Source organism: Triplophysa rosa, linkage group LG2 (assembly GCF_024868665.1).
Source record: "Triplophysa rosa linkage group LG2, Trosa_1v2, whole genome shotgun sequence".
Classification (NCBI taxonomy): Eukaryota; Metazoa; Chordata; class Actinopteri; order Cypriniformes; family Nemacheilidae; genus Triplophysa; species Triplophysa rosa.
This window is the reverse complement of record NC_079891.1, coordinates 19411346-19428302: the sequence shown is the minus strand read 5'-3', so window position 1 is coordinate 19428302 and position 16957 is coordinate 19411346. Positions and strand designations below refer to the sequence as shown.

At 41.3% G+C, this 16957-nt stretch overlaps 1 protein-coding gene across 4 annotated transcripts in view; it reads right to left on the bottom strand.

The window, feature by feature from the left end:
* The window catches only part of lrch2 (leucine-rich repeats and calponin homology (CH) domain containing 2), a 103205-nt gene that overhangs the window by 54226 nt on the left and 32022 nt on the right, over positions 1 to 16957 (bottom strand). For all 4 annotated transcript variants that reach the window (XM_057350640.1, XM_057350648.1, XM_057350656.1 and 1 more), the window contains exons 8-11: positions 15460 to 15556; positions 14415 to 14512; positions 11468 to 11532; positions 1177 to 1281 (exon numbers count right to left, since the gene is read on the bottom strand). In XM_057350640.1, coding sequence (XP_057206623.1) covers positions 1177 to 1281; positions 11468 to 11532; positions 14415 to 14512; positions 15460 to 15556 — 365 coding nt within the window. The remainder of the gene's footprint in view (positions 1 to 1176; positions 1282 to 11467; positions 11533 to 14414; positions 14513 to 15459; positions 15557 to 16957) is intronic.

The following is a 16957-nucleotide window of genomic DNA, read 5'->3' as shown; positions in this document are numbered from 1 at the left end:
CTTCCTTTAGTAAATAAATATGTTTTACTAGCACAATCGCAAAATACGGTTTTATGTTGTAGAAATTTCAAAAGTGGTAAAAATGTGCAAATGTCAACGTGCACAAGAGTACCAGAACTTTTTTCCCACTTCAAGCACTGGAATGATCCTAATACTTTGATAGGCCCGACACCTAAAAAGCAATGATGAACATGATTGAGAATTAAACAAAAATAAAAATTCAGTTGACGCATGCAGACATTTTTGGTCATTCTGTTTTTAAATATTTTGAATGGCCACTACAAAAAGCATTTGATTGGTATCTGATGGCTATGTCTGCAAGCCAGAATATTTTTAGAAGGAATCCTGTATAAAAATAGGCCAACAGGACTATCATAATCATTCAACAACATTCATGTGTACTGGGTCATGAAAATAGGCACATTTAGACATTAAAGGGGTCATATGACACGGCTTTAGATGTAACGCAATGTGTATACACGATGTAAGGTTCAAAAACACTGTATTTTCCACATACCGTGCATGTTTGTATTTCCTCTTTGCCCCGCCTCTCTCAAATGCGCAGATTATTTTACAAAGCTCATCGCTCTGAAAAGCGAGGTGTGCTATGATTGGCCAGTTAACCAGTGTGTAGTGATTAGTTGAATACTGCAAGTGTGTGATGTTAATGTACGTCAGGTTCCAAAGCAATTGTACTGACATGTACGCCCACCTTACTTGCGTAAACATTTGGGCGGACAAATCATACCACGAATTGACGTAGATTTGTGGGGGTGTGGTTACACGAGGCGTTTCAGGCAGGTCTGGGTGAGCTTTTAGATAGAATGCATCTTTTATTTTCCGACACTTAAGTTTTTAATTTTACGTGTCTAATACATGCATGGGCAACTTATAACACACCAAAGACACAGAAAAACACTGCATATGACCCCTTTAATATTTAGAATAGGGAGTCACTTGAGGTATTGGAATGAAAGACAGAAAGATCTAAGGTACAGCGGTGCAGAGATGAAAGGGCAGCTTATATAAAAGACATGTTAATATACAGTACAAAACAGAGGGATTCTAATGGAAATATGTGGCATGTTGATCTGAATTTTCATGCACACACATTGTGCACATGTTTTATGGACGGCAGCTCACGTGAACGGACGTGCACTCCAATGTGCATATTACCTGTTCTGCTGCTCCTGCTGTAGCAGCTGAACTGCGATCTTCCTCAGGTCCAACACCTCCTTCAGGTCATCCTCATCTTCCTCAGCTAGCTGCTCCTTCTCTGAGCTGAAGCAGGACAGAGATACAAAAGACATAACATGAGATGGATGCTGATTATATTTACAAAGACTAGTGTAGAATTTAGCCACAAAGATGGCTGTTTTTGATAATATTAGTGTTGTGGTTGTCTTAAGGCCACATGCCTGCATGAGTAACCGCTCATGTAATACTAAAGGTATACTAAAGGTATAAACATTGGTAGGGGTAAAGTTTTATTTGACTGAGTGAAACAATTTGAAGCCAATTTAATCATCTATAAAGACTCTTTACCGTATTTTATCTTTACCATATGTCACAGGGAAACACAAACCATCGGCTTAAAGGTCTAGAGTGGGATTTATAGCGGCCACTAGCTGTGAGTATAAGAATTGCAACCAATCTCTCAGTCCAAACACGACGGTGGCCACCGCAGTACAAAAAGATGTTGTTGGCTGATACAGCGTGTCTTCTTATGTTGATGCAGGGAAGAGATCCTACGGGCATTAGAAAGACTGTAAAAAGAGCGATGTCTTATTTATTACATAAAATAAAGGGTCTGTAGATTTTAAGTTTAAAAAGAAGGATAAAAGTCAGGCGGAACTAGGACCTGCGTTAATATTATAAAGACTTTCCAGCAGATACGCGTTAGGACCCGCGGTACTAAGGCTTTTAGCGGAGATGCATACATGTCTATGGAGACATTTTTAGCGGACATACATACGTGTCTATGGAGATACTTTCCAGCAGAGAGATGTTGGAAAGAAAGATCGTCTAAAAATCACCCCCGAGGAGGTTGCTTTGATTCGGATCAGTATGTGAGTAACATGTTTTTTTCTGTTTGTTAGAACCAAGACATGTTGTGGTTATTGTTGTAATATTAGCTGTCTAATGGAGCAGTTTTGAACGTCATTGTTTATCTGGAACCAGTGTGCTGCTTGTATATACTCTATTGTCATCCGTAACAAAAATGTATTCTAAGAAAATGGTTCATTAAACTTAAAGTGGGAGTTTCATCTTCACTGGAACATGCTTCACTAGAATTGATTGGCTTTGACTCAAGTGTTTTATAAGTTGTGGTTAACCTATTTAAATAAAAATATTAGTTGCCAATAGTTCAAATGCGTTCACCCAAAAATGAAAATTCTGTCATCATTTACTCACCCTCTTATCATTTCAAACCTGTATGACTTTCTTTCTTCCGCAGAAGACAAAAGAAGATATTTTAAAGAATGTTGGTAACAGAAACCATTGGTCCCCATTGACTTGCATTGGTTTTTATACAATAGAAGTGAATTGGGAACTACAGTTTTTGTTTATCATCATTCTTCAAAATATCTTCTTTTGAGGGCAAGTAAATGATGACAGAATTTTCATTTTTGGGTGAACTCTCTCTTTAACAATAAATTACATTTCTTTAATTCTTGATCTTTATATACCTTTTCTTTATTCCTTTAATGTTTTCTTCATGAAAAGAAACCCCAAGTGTCAGCAACCATTTTATTTTAATGTGTCCATGTCTGGTCTGTGCTCAAAAGTTTAAAAGGGATAGTTTACCTAAAAATAAACATTTTACTATCAATCGTGCACCTACATGTCATTACAAACCCAAATGCTATTTCCCATAAAATACTGACGATTGTTTTTTAGTATTTGCATGTAGAGGATGTTTGCCAGCTTTTCCGCAAACAAAAGATCAGAAAAGCACCAGGCCCAGACAATGTCTCACCCTCCTGCCTGAAAGTCTGTGCGGAGCAGCTGTCGCCCATCTTCACTAATATTTTTAACAGATCTTTGGAGCAGTGTGAAGTCCCTTCATGCTTCAAACGCTCCACCATCATCCCTGTACAGAAGAAACCCAAAATATCTGGACTTAATGACTACAGGCCTGTTGCTTTAACATCTGTGGTCATGAAGTCATTTGAGAGACTTGTACTGGCCCACCTGAAGGACATCACCAGACCACTTCTTGATCCCCTCCAGTTTGCTTACCGAGCAAACAGGTCTGTGGACGATGCAGTAAACATGGGACTGCATTACATCCTACAACACCTAGACAGACCAGGGACTTACGTCAGGATCCTGTTTGTAGACTTCAGCTCGGCCTTCAACACCATAATCCCAGACCTCCTCCTGCCCAAGCTTACCCAGCTCTCTGTGCCAACCTCTACCTGTCAGTGGATTATTAACTTCCTGTCGAACAGGCAGCAGCTAGTGAGGTTGGGAAAATTTAAATCCAGCACATGTACCATCAGCACCGGAGCTCCTCAAGGATGTGTTCTTTCTCCACTGCTATATTCACTCTACACAAACGAATGCACCTCTACAGACCCTTCTGTCAAACTCCTGAAGTTTGCAGATGACACCACAGTCATTGGCCTTATTCAAGATGGTGATGAATCTGCCTACAGAAAGGAGGTTGCTCAGCTGGCTGCCTGGTGTAGTCAAAACAACCTAGAGCTGAATGCATTCAAGACAGTGGAGATGATAGTGGATTTCAGAAGGAACCCTCCATCACTTCCTCCCCTCACCATCCTGGACAGCACTGTGGATACTGTGGAGTCATTCAGGTTCCTGGGCTCCACCATCTCTCAGGACCTGAAGTGGGAGTCCCACATAGACTCCATTGTAAAGAAGGCCCAGCAGAGGTTATACTTCCTCCGTCAATTGAGGAAGTTCAACCTACCACAGGAGCTACTGACCCAGTTCTACTCAGTGGTCATCGAATCTGTTCTGTGCACTTCAATTACTGTTTGGTATGGCTCGGCCACCAAATCAGACCTACGAAGACTACAACGGACAGTTCGTAGTGCTGAGAAAATTATTGGTGCTCCTCTGCCCACACTTCAGGACCTGTACGATTCCAGAGTGAAAAACAGGGCAAGAAAAATCATCATTGACTCCACACACCCAGCACACAAACTCTTTGATCTGCTGCCCTCTGGCCGGCGCTTTAGAGCACCAAACACCAGGACTTCCAGACACAGAAGCAGCTTCTTCCCCCAGGCAATCTCCCTCCTAAACAGATAACTGCTCCTTAAGAGCAATATTCCACTTCCACTACTCCTATAGTGTGCACTATAGTGCCTTATTATATCTACATCTTATGTATACATGTATATAACACTACCTCTACTTACTAAATTATCCATTTGCACAAGTGTACATACAATCTGTTAATATGTTTATTCTACTATATACTACCCTGTACAATGTCTCTTATATGTTATTATCCCCCATTTTCTGTAAAATAGTCTTTATTTTATATATGCACAATTTAGAATCTTTTAGACTGTAAATCGTATTATATTGTATTGTCATTGTGTTGAATGTCTGTACTAGAAGCTTCCAACACCAAAGAAAATTCCTTGTGTGTGCAAGCACACTTGGCAATAAAGCTCTTCTGATTCTGATTCTGATGTAAATGTCAACTGACCATGTGTTTACAGTCTTCACTTCAACACAAACAAACTCAGTTGTTGGGCCTTCGTATTTCTAAAACCCTGGGTATGACACTGATACCATTCATTTTTTGACTCCACCCATTTTTCCCATAAAAAAAACACAAAGACCGCGGAAACACATTTGAGGAAACAACTTCTGAAGACTACGGCGACAATGACACACAGACCAACTAAAAAAAAGACCCAACCCAAAGAACACAATGGATGTTTGACGGAATTAACTAGATGACTAATGCATTAATTTTTTAATCTAGATACCGTATTTAGATAATGGAATTTGGGAAATTACAGATAACAGCTCACCGTCAGACTTTCTCAAGTTCTCTGGAAAATTATGACACACAATGTTAATCTCATGAGAACTCTACGAAACTCTACCTGAGGACCAGAATCAAGGTGGGTCAGAATCGAACCTGCATGCTCACACATGAACTGGGATGTGGCACGTCTAGACCACATGTGCTAACAGCTTGGTTTCAACGTTGGAACATTCATTAATTAATAGACAGGGATGTTTTTTAAGCCCCCATCCTCTGGCTCCACCAGTGGTGTAAAGTATTGGAGTAAATGAAATTAGTCACTGTACTTAAGTATCTTTGTGGATACTTTGTAGTTGTACTGAGTATTAAAGATATTAGCAACTTTTACTCTCTACTTGACCACATTTTTGAACAAGTATACAGTATGTACTCTTTACTCTACTGCATTTGCAATGACTAATGCAATTACACATTACATTTTGCATGGCACCTAACTTTTTTTGCAGCAGTTTATTTTTGCTAGAGAAGAATTAATATTGCCATTTACAGGGCATTGAATGGTATTATCCCTTACAAAAATTAACCATGTTTTTTTGTGGTACAAGTGTGTGACGAGGAAGGCGTGATGAGAGCCGTGGGAGGAAGAAGCGAGGCCGGGACGCGATTGATAATGAGTGTCAGCTGGGCGTCATTCCGGCCTCGTATCGCTCACGGAGGAGAGCGGAAGTATAAAAGGACGAACGGCAGGAGCATACGGCGAGAGAGGACCGTGCCCAGATCATGTGATAAGTTTTATTTATGGTTGTATATTTATTTATGGCTGTTTTAATGCTGTTTATTGTTTATTTTATTTTGATTAAATATGCTTAAATGTTTGCCGGTTCCCGCCTCCTTCCTTCCCTTTTATTGAACTGCATTACGAAGTGTAGTAACCATGGTTTTTTGGTGCATTGATTACTTAGGGCAAAACCATGGTTTTACTACAGTAACCATCGTTTACTATGGTTTTTACAAAAAACATGGTTTTCAAAACCATGGTTCCCCTTCAGTCGGTCTCTCGACGTTGTGTTGAGAGACAGACTGGGGTTTGATCTTGAGAACCTATTATCTCCGAGAGGACTTTTAAAACGGCAATGGGCTTGGCAAAATGGCACACGCACGCCAGTCCCCGCCCCGTGCATACGGGTATAAAAGGAAGATGGCGGCGGTCATTCATTCATCCTTTGTTTTTCGGAACCTGCGTGGCACATGATGGTCAAAAGCATTATCTCTTCGAGAATCCCACATTCTCACAAAGAGAGAGTTTTTCCCTGGGTTTCCTTCCTCCACAGCACCCTCGACTCGACGGTGTCTTGGACGGACCAAGCTGCCGGCCGCAATCTCCGACAACAAGCAGGTGAGTCAACAGAGCCGTCGTCCTCCCTCGACACCGACTGTTCCTGCGGTTCGCGTTTGAGGGAAGAGCGTATCAGTTTAAGGTCCTGCCCTTCGGTTTGGCCCTGTCTCCTCCGGTTTTTACCAAACTCGTAGAGGCCGCCTTAGCACCCCTCAGGGAGCAAGGTGTGCGGATACTCAACTATCTCGAAGACTGGCTTGTCTTGGCACACTCGCGAGATGTGTTGTGTATGCACAGGGACCTCGTGCACCGGCACCTAGACCGTCTGGGCCTACACGTCAACCGAGAAAAGAGCAAACTCTCCCCAGCACAGAGCTCCTCTTATCTCGGCATGGAACTAGATTCTAGACTCTGTCTGTATGTCAGCGCGTCTCACCAACGAGCGTGTGCAGTCGGTGCTGAACTGTCTGAAATTGGTCAGGCGGACTCCAGCGGTCCCGCTGAAACATTTTCAGAGGCTCCTGGGGCACATGGCGTCCTCAACAGGGGTAATCCCTCTCGGGTTAATGCACATGCGGCCGATTCAGCACTGGCTTCACAGTCGGGTTCCCTGGATGGCGTGGCACACCACACCGGCACCAGGCGCATTACGGTAACGCCTCAGTGTCTTTGCACCCTCAACCCCTGGTCAGATCTGGCCTTTCTCCGAGCGGGGGTTCCGCAGGCGCTCCCCTCTGGGGAGGAAGACCCAACCTCCAACATGTTGTGTCCAGTACGCGCACTGTGCCTCTACTTGAACCGCACGCAGAGCCTTAGAAACTCTGAGTAGCTCTTTGTCTGTTATGGTGGACAGCACCAGGGGAGGGCAGAGACAAACAGAGATTGGCGCACTGGATTGTGGATGCCATTGCTTTGGCATACCAGTCCCAAGATCGCCCATGCCCGCTTGCAGTGAGGGCCCACTCCACTCGGGGTATGGCCTCCTCGTGGGCACTGGCTCAGGGCACCTCTATGCAGACATTTGTAATGCTGCGGGTTGGGCTACGCCCAGTACCTTCGTGAGGTTTTACAACCTCCGCGTGGAACCAGTGTCAGCCATACACGCTACCGACGTATAAGACAGGCATCTGGTTTGGGTGTACGCCTGCGAAAGCGCCTTCTCCCCTCTCCAGGTGAGTCTAGCGCGCTATCTAGCCTCCCTACTTCCCCCCTTTGGGTGAAGTACAGACATTCCATCCATCACTAAGCATTTTTGGCATTATGGTAAACAGACCGGGCGGAGCGGTCTGTTGGAACCAAGTCCAGTACTGGTAGTCGCCCCTGCTCAGGTGGACCTCTATACTAGGACTGTTGCCCCATACGTAGTGACTACCCTGCAGGGTCGTCCCGTATGTTGAATTCCTCACTCCTGGTGCCCCTGTCGGTGAGCCTGTGACCTCCCCTCCGGTGGTTACCCCACCTGGGTTCTGTCCCCCCATCTGGGCTGACACAAATTCTCACATGTTTTTCTCCCCACTGGTGAGACCATGTTGCTGTCTCCACATGTAACCTCCCCTTGTGGTAGGATGTGGCCTCCGTAACACACTCTTCAAAGAGGAGAGCAGTGTTTCCCCAGTGTTCTTACGGCACCTCGCTACTAGAGACGAACACCACCGCCCGTGATGGCCGTCGGTACAAGCTTCTCAGTATGTTACCAGTACTGATCCCACTGGAAGATTACGTCTCGCGGTAGTGCTCACTTGTGACTCGCTAGTCCAGTCAGTGTCGCTGTGCATGTAAAGATAGGTCCCCAGTCTGTCTCTCAACACAACGTCAAGATACCAACTGAAGGGAAACGTCTCGGTTACGACTGTAACCTCTGTTCCCTGATGGAGGGAACGAGATGTTGTGTCTTCATGCCACAACGCTTCGCCGACCCGCTGCAGCGACCGGGAGATACCTCTCAGGTTCCTCAGCCCAAAGGGTGGGTGAATGAATGACCGCTGCCATCTTCCTTTTATACCCGTATACATGGGGCGGGGACTGGCGTGCGTGTTCCATTCGCCAAGCCCATTGGCTTTTTAAAATTCCTCTCGGAGATGATAGGTTCTCAAGATCAAACCCTAGTCTGTCTCTCAACACAACGTCTCGTTCCCTCCATCAGGGAACGGAGGTTACAGTCGTAACCGAGACGTTATTTTGTGATAACCATTGTTTTACTACAGTAACCATGTTTTTTTTGTTTTAACTGTAGTAAAACCATGGTTTTTCAATTTTAACTGTAGTAAAACCATGGTAAATTTGCGTAATTCCTGGATTTTGCCCTAATTTACTAAAACTTGTCAACATGGCTTCTTTATGTGAATACGAGTGCAGTATCAGGTAGTTGTCAATCGCTGGTATTGTATATGTGAAATGAGGACATGACTGCAGCGGGCGATGAGGCCAAAACCAGCATGTCCAGAACAAAAAGGCTTTAACTTTTTAATTTTACTTAACATTATTTTATTTATCCTTTATATTGAAGAGACCTTTTTAAATGAGACTTGGGTGTTTGTAATAGACTTAGGTTATGGTGTCGACCATGATTTGTTGCAATTTTGAAGTGTTCAGTCTTATTATGATTTAAGAAATGCGATTGCTCTCCTCACAAATCAACTTTTTCTTGTTTTTCACTGACATGTCTCTTAAGTGTTGAGGATTAGTGCTTCTTTGAGCCTACATTCAGTATGAGTAAAATACTCAAGTACTGTTAAAATCAGATACTCTAAGACTTTTACTGAAGTCGTTTTGGAATTGGTGACTTGTAACTGTAATGGAGTAATTTTCACTGCAAGGTATCTGTACTTTTACTTAAGTATGGTTTTCAGGTACTCTTTACACCTCAGGGCTCTACCGTTTTTTGTTTATTCATATTTGAATGCAGGTAGGATTGTTTTATCCTTTAGACTAATCTGTACCACCAGCAAATGTATCAAGTTACAAGTGACATTGGAATATTTTTTTTGAATGATTCTTCAGAAAGTGGGGGAATTTTCTGACACCTGGATGCCACTTCCTCATGTCAGCTTCTCTGGAATATCAAGGTAAACTCAAACCTAATGAGACGTAATATCAATAGACAACAAATAAACAATAAGCAAATGTAACGGAAATGTTCCTTAACAGACGCGTAATGTCAATAGACAACAAATAAACAATAAGCAAATGTAATGGTAATGTTCCTCAACAGACGACAATGATTTTCATTTTCTGGAAATGGAACAGACCTGTTGTTTTTTGGCATAGCCACACTTCCCTGGTAAGTATTTTGGGAATACTATGAACGGCAACATTATGCATTATGTGAAGCGTATGAAAATCACCTTGAGTATTGACTGCAACAGTCTAGCGGCAAAATGTCAAATAGTTCCTTTAATTAAACCCAATAATTCACCTATGTAATACATATAGAATACATCATGTCATTGTGCATTGCTTAATCTGAGATGGAAGGTTTATGGTTTGTGAACATGTTAGGGCGTATATACGTCGAGGAGAATCGGCCCCACCTCTTCCAAGAAATCAAGCTAAAAATAATAATAAAGAAAAGTGTGACTTGTTAAACATGCATGGTTGCACACACACATGCAAATCTCGTGTGCATTCAGAGAAATAAATGTTTTAGATGTCATGGAAATGCTGACAGATGAGATAATGCTTTGTAGACAAAAACCTTTTGTTTAATGATGCTTTATGCTAAAAGCTTCTGTCGACTGGAGGCAAAGCTATTCCAGCAACTTTATAAGTCTGAAATAAATGATTTTACATATTTTTAATTCTGTGACAAAGATATATTATGTGTTAACACAGTGCAATGAAAAATGTGTCAATTTTATATTTTGAAACATTCTAAATGTTGCAAAAGTGTAGTCAGAATGCTTTCGAAAACAGAAAGAAGCAGAGAATAATTATTTTATGGGTATTGCGTTTAAGGTTGTCTGGTGGTTTCAGACTACCATGTTGGACAAAGACTTCCAAATGCAACACAAAACTGTATGTGGGATGAAGGGTGGGCAACTTGCCTATTTTGTTTTGCGACTGATGTTGTATACAGTATATCCACTTTTTAAGCGAATCTTAGAGAGGCACAGCATTTTACCTCACGCCAGGTTAAAACGCTAATAAAGGCCCATTGAGTAAAAATAAAGCTTTAAAGGAACACTCCACTTTTTTTGGAAATAGGCTCATTCTCCAACTCCCCCAGAGTTAATAAGATGAGTTTTACCGTTTTGGAATCTATTCAGCCGATCTCCGGGTCTGGCGATAGCACTTTTAGGATAGCTTAGCATAGACGATTGAATCCAATTAGACCAGTAGCTTCGCGTTCAAAAATGACCAAAAAGTTTCAATATTTTTCCTATTTAAAACTGGACTCTTCTGTACTTACAGTATATCGTGTGGTAAGACCGGCAGAAAATGAAAAGTTGCGATTTTCTAGGCCGATATGATTAGGAACTATACTCCCATTCCGGTGTAATAATCAAGGAAGTTTGCTGCCGTAACATGGCCGCAGCAGGCGCAGTGATATCACGTAGCGCATGTAGAAATAGGCTAACTTCCGTCAACATATCCAACGTGACCAACTACTTGCACAAGGAGCGTGCCTTGCAACCATGGAGACATTTCAGGTGCTGCATGATTATTTTATTATTTACGCCGGAGTGGGGGTATAGTTCTTAATCAAGCCTAGAAAATCTCAACTTTTCATTTTCCGCTGGTCTTAGCACACGATATAAGTACAGAAGAGTCCAGTTTTAAATAGGAAAAATATTGAAACTCTTTGGTCATTTTTGAACAGGATGCTACTGGTCTAATTGGATTCAATGATCTATGCTAAGCTATGCTAAAAGTGCTATCGCCAGACCCGGAAATCGGTTGAATAGATTCCAAAACAGTAAAACTTAATTTATTAACTCTGGGGGAGTTGGAGAATGAGCCTATTTCCAAAAAAAGTGAAGTGTTCCTTTAAACACAAATCCCTTTATCCCATTAAGCTGGCCATATGATAAAAACAATGTAAATACACTGACGTCAATTCCACAGATAGGACCTCTGAGTGAGTTGCTTTAAATGGGATTTGGTTTTATAAACAAGAATCCTAGCATCATTTCTCCTAATGAATGAGGAACACTTACCCAGACTCCTCTTTCAAGTTTTCTTTGTCTTTGCTTTGGTGTGTTTTCAGAACTCGTTCAAGCTCCTAAAGATAACAAAGAAAAGCTTATATGAGTCTATGCAGCTCTACAGTCTATAGCCCTATTAAAATGGGACTGGTTTCCTGAGGAGAACAGATACATTCATGCTTCACAGATGTTTCACTTCCATGAATTTGGATAGTGGGATGACAGATCTGTTTCACAGAAGTAAACTAATATGCAGGTCTTTAAAGTTTTATCTGAACTGAACTACAGTGGAATTCTGAGTATACATATTGACAGTATCATCATGTACTGTCATGTACAATCATGTGCACTGGATGCATCTCAAAACTCACATCCCCAGTCCATGCATGTTCACATTAAATACTAGACACTGGTATCCCAAGACATGCACAATGATGTTATTTCTATTTTAATATAAAGGTGTGTGCTGAAGTGTATAATCTATTGGTCTTTGTTTATTATTGTGTGTAATCTATAGGTCTGTCTGTATTTTAGTGTGTAAACTATAGATCTGTCTGTATTTTGGTACTGTAAGTAATCTAAAGGTCTGTCTGTATTATTGTGTGTAATATATAGGTATGTGTACATCATGGTGTGTAGCCTATGGGCCTGTGTCTATTAGTGTGTAATCTATAGGTCTGTGTGTATTTTAGTGAATAATCTATAGGTATGTGTGTAATCTATATGTCTGTATCATTGTGTGCAATCTATAGGTCTATCTATATTTTAGTGAGTAATCTACATGTGTGTGCATTATAGTGAGTAATCTATAGGTATTTCTATATTACATTGTGTAATCTATAGGTCTGTCAGTATTATTGTAGGTAATCTATAGGTCTGTGTATATTATGGTCTGTAGCCTATAGGTCCGTATCTATTATAGTGCGTAATCTATAGGTATGTCTGTATTATTGTCATGATCTGTTCTGTGTTCCCATGTTAATTTGGACTTTTATGTTATTTCCTGTTGCATGCCATGTTTGTAGTCCTTTGTAGTTTTTCTTGTTAATTAGTTTCCCCAGGTGTTTCTTCTTTCCTTTGTTACCCTAGTGTATTTAAACCCTAGTGTTTCCTTTGTCTGGTGTTGGTTTTTTGTTTTTATGCTTTGATCAGTCGGTGGATTACCTTGGTTTGTTTTTGTCTTTCATTATTATATTAAAAGTTCAATTGCATGTGGATCTACTCTCTGCCTGGTTACTCTACGCTACAGAAAGACCAACCACTATGGATCCAGCAGTCGCCCTAGTCCGCCTACGCCAGATAACTCTCACCCTTGAGGACCACATTATGGATTTTTTGAACAAGCAATCTACCAGATTTTATGCTTATAGATTTTTTCATTTATGGACTAAACCACTCAAGGACAAACTCAGACATGGTGGTCTTCGAGGGTCACTGAAAAAATGTATGGATTACGCCCTGTGTCTTGTCGGTTCCCCACTCACCGTGGGTGTGGCTGAGGAGGAAGCCTCCCCTGAATATTTTTTTGGGGGGGCAGTAAGTCTGCAATTCCCACGCTGATGGGGGCCAGTCCAATCATCAAGATGGCTGCCAGTCCAGAGTCCGCTCGCAAGATGGCCACCAGCCCAGAGCCTCCAGTCATCGTGGCCACCACATCGGTGGTCCCTCGTCTCGTGGTTCTGGACGCGTCAGTCAGATCCTGTCCCTCGAATCAGCTCTGCCGGTTGTGGTTGGAGCCTTGTGGTGTGTCTGGGCTGTGTATTGCTTTCCCGCTCCAGAGGCCGCTGACAAGATGAACGCCCTGGACTCTTCAGTGCCAAGTGCCTCAGCTAAGATGACTGCTCTGACTTCTCCTGCCCCATCCAGGGTTCCAGCTCTGCCTGCACCTCCATGTCGTCCAGCCCTACCTGCCATGCCCAGGCTTCCAGCCCTGCCGGCTCCGCCCTGGAATCCACCAGGTCCGCCTCTTCACCACAGCTCAGGTCTGACCTCTACACCACGGTCCTAGCCCTCTTCCCCTACATGGGCCTGACACTCCATCCCACCCCCTGTTCTGCCTACACTCCACTGCCCTCCTGGACTGTTGGTTGGGGGTTCTGTTATGATCTGTTCTGTGTTCTCCTGTTATTTTGGACTTTTATGTTATTTCCTGTTGCGTGCCATGTTTGTAGTCCTTTGTAGTTTTTCTTGTTAAATAGTTTCCACAGGTGTTTCTTGTTTCCTTTGTTACCCCGTGTATTTAAACCCTAGTGTTTCCTTTGTCTGGTGTCGGTCTTTGTTTTTATGCTTTGTTCAGTCGTTGGTTGATTACCTTGGTTTGTTTTTGTCTTTTATTATTTAATTAAAAGTTAAACTGCATGTGGATCTATTCTCTGCCTGGTTACTCTACGTTACAATTATAGTGTGTAATCTATAGGTCTGTCTGTATTTTAGTGTGTAAACTATTTAGTGAGTCTGTATTTTGGTAAGTAATCTAAAGGTCTGTGTGTAATCTATAGGTCTGTGTAAATAATTGTGTGTAGCCTATGGGTCTGTATCTATTAGTGTGAAATCTATAGGTCTGTGTGTAATCTATAGGTCTGTCTGTATTTTAGTGAGTAATCTATAGGTCTGTCTGTATTTTAGTGAGTAATCTATAGGTATGTGTGTATTATAGTGCGTAATCTATAGGTCTGTATCTATTATACTGTGTTAAGAGTGTTTAATCTGTACTGTAAACCCACATGCATTACAGTGTGTAAACTATAGGTCTGTGTGTAAACTATAGGTCTATTAGTACTGTGTATACTGTGTACTGTGCCAATTGTAGGTATTAAAATGTGTAATCTAATGATCTGTCTGTATTATATTCTGTTATAGGTGTGTATTAAATAGTGTTATCTATAGATTTATCTGTATTATAGTGTGTAGATCAGTCTGTATTTTAGTGTGTGATCTGTAGGTCTGTCTGTAGGTCTACCTTTATACATGACACATAGGGTGTACTGTTCTGGGTATCTCCCTCAGAAAGAGCCTCTTCTTCTGGATTTGGGTCAATAAAGTCGTATGGATCCTGGTCTGCACATATTTCAGATAACAACAGAAACCTTGTTATTGCCAAACACACACATCACTTTGTCAAGTGTTATGTCTCCAACCTTTCTAATAAATACCAAGAACAGCAAAGCCTTGCCTATTATTATCTCAAGGGTATCACATATCTATAGCTGTATTCCATTACTGTAATCAAAAGTCTCAAATCCAGGGGGAAAAAAACACTTGAAAAAGACTGGCTTTGTGGGTAAAGGCATTATCTGCAGGTGTACAATTTCTAATAACAGAAAGAGGAGAAAATGTGTTGGGCACATTGAAATCCAGTGTCCCACACTGTAGGTGGAATAGATGTGGGGTAAATGTTTTATTGAGTATCTGAAGGAAACCCACACGGACACTGGGAGAACTTGCAAACTTCACACAAAATGTCCTCCTGGCCGAGACTGAAACCAGGATCCTTCTGGATCTAAGGCAACAGTAGCCAATTTCGCACCGGTTATTTTAGGAAAGAAGCAAAAAGGCAAGATTCCTATTTGTAGGGCTACATATGACAGACGCAGAGAAAAAACACAATGCACAAAGACAACAAGTAAATTCTGCTAACATTAGCTTTCTACGTATGTTTATGCCTTGAACTACTGTTCTGTGGCATGTGTTCAGCCAACCAACCAAGATACATTTACATTTATTAATTTGGCAGACGGTTTTATCCAAAGCGATTTACAAGCACTTACACTTGCGTCACTAGTAGTTCCTTTTTTTCTGGGTTAGACCCTGCTCCGAAAAAGGAGCTAATTTTGTCCCTCTAAAAGGCTTCCCACAAATCCTTTTGGACCTACGAATACATTCCTCTGGCGTGAAAGTTACTAGCACTACCCACTGAGCCACTGTTGCACACATATTGCTAAATAACACACATGCAAAGTATTCTGGGTAGTTTGCCTAGCAACACTGTGAAAGCACATACACACCTTTGTTTGTTTCCAGCTTTGTGAGAAGTATGTGTGCGTCTAGCCGCGCTGTCTCAGACACCTGAGAGTGTAGACTAACAGTGTCATCATCAGATGGCTGGAGAAGCAAGCACAGATGAAGAATGAAGGGGGTGTTCTTTTTTTTTGCAAAGAAAGCCCTATAGGGCTCCTGTGTAAAAATGTTCACATGACATGATAAAATTCATCAATCTTCCATTATAGTCAGATATCTTCTAGGGCTGTGCAAAAATATCGATACATGTAACTATCGCAATATTCCTTTTTTCGATAGTGTATTGATAGTGATACCTCTACTATCGATGTATCTTTTTAAATCATGTCATATACTACATGCGGCCAAAAGTAAGTGGAAGTGAGCATGGCTAAAAATATAAGAACGCTTGGAGCTCTCAGAGCTGATGTGTGGGTGTGCTTTGGTTTTCAAAATAAGTAATGGAGTAATGAGTTATATAAAATAATGCTGTTTGTAAGTTTCTCAAGTCATGACACAAGTCACTTGGCTACTGCAGTGCATTAGACAGAAAGTTTATTAAGAAAAGTAACAATGACATTTATTGTGCTTTCACGGATGTGACACCAGTTACATGTTTCGATACTTTTGCACAGCCCTAATCGTGACCCATCTATCGTGATATTTATCGTATCGGGAGGCACTTGCCAATACACAGCCCTAATATCTTCCCTCTTAATGACAAAAATTAGTTTGTTGTGTCTTATCTTGGGCCTGTCTGGTAAAAATAAGACATGATCTCTTGGGGGGGTTTAACAGTAGGGAAGCAAATAAAGATGTTCAATAAAAAATAAAAAAATGCATTGATTTACCCCATACAGCCTGAGAAATATGTCCTTTGAGCATAGTAAACCGACCTGGGTTGACCAAATGAGTTAATTGAGTCTACTGTATGTTAAAGAGAAAGTTCACCCAAAAATAAAAAAATCTGTCATCTTTTACTCACCCTCGAGTTGTTCCAAATCTGTATACATTTCTTTGTTCTGCTGAACACAGAGAAAGATATTTGTAAGAATGCTTGTAACCAAACCATTCCTGGCCACCATTGACTACTATAGTAGGAAAAATTTGGGTGATTAAATGAAGACAGAATTTTCATTTTTGGGTGAACTGTTCCTTTAACACTAGGATGAACGATAAGGTTGTTCTCATATTGATCTAAGGATCAATTGTACTGATTTTAAATTAGTGCTGCACCTCTAAATACACATACACACAAGCAGACTTGCAGCGCTGTGCTGTAAAGTATTATTTTTTATTGAGTATGAAAAGTATAAGTGAGAAAGATGAACCTGTAAAAACCTGCTCAACACATTTTGCCTATTCCTAGCCTAAAGAAATTCTAGTAACCATAGTGGTGAGTGAACACCTGCCAGATACCTGGACAGACATCAAATACCTGTCAAAACACCTCTTCACGTTTGATACCAAACTAATGCTACTTGAATGGTGTATTTTAGGCATCGG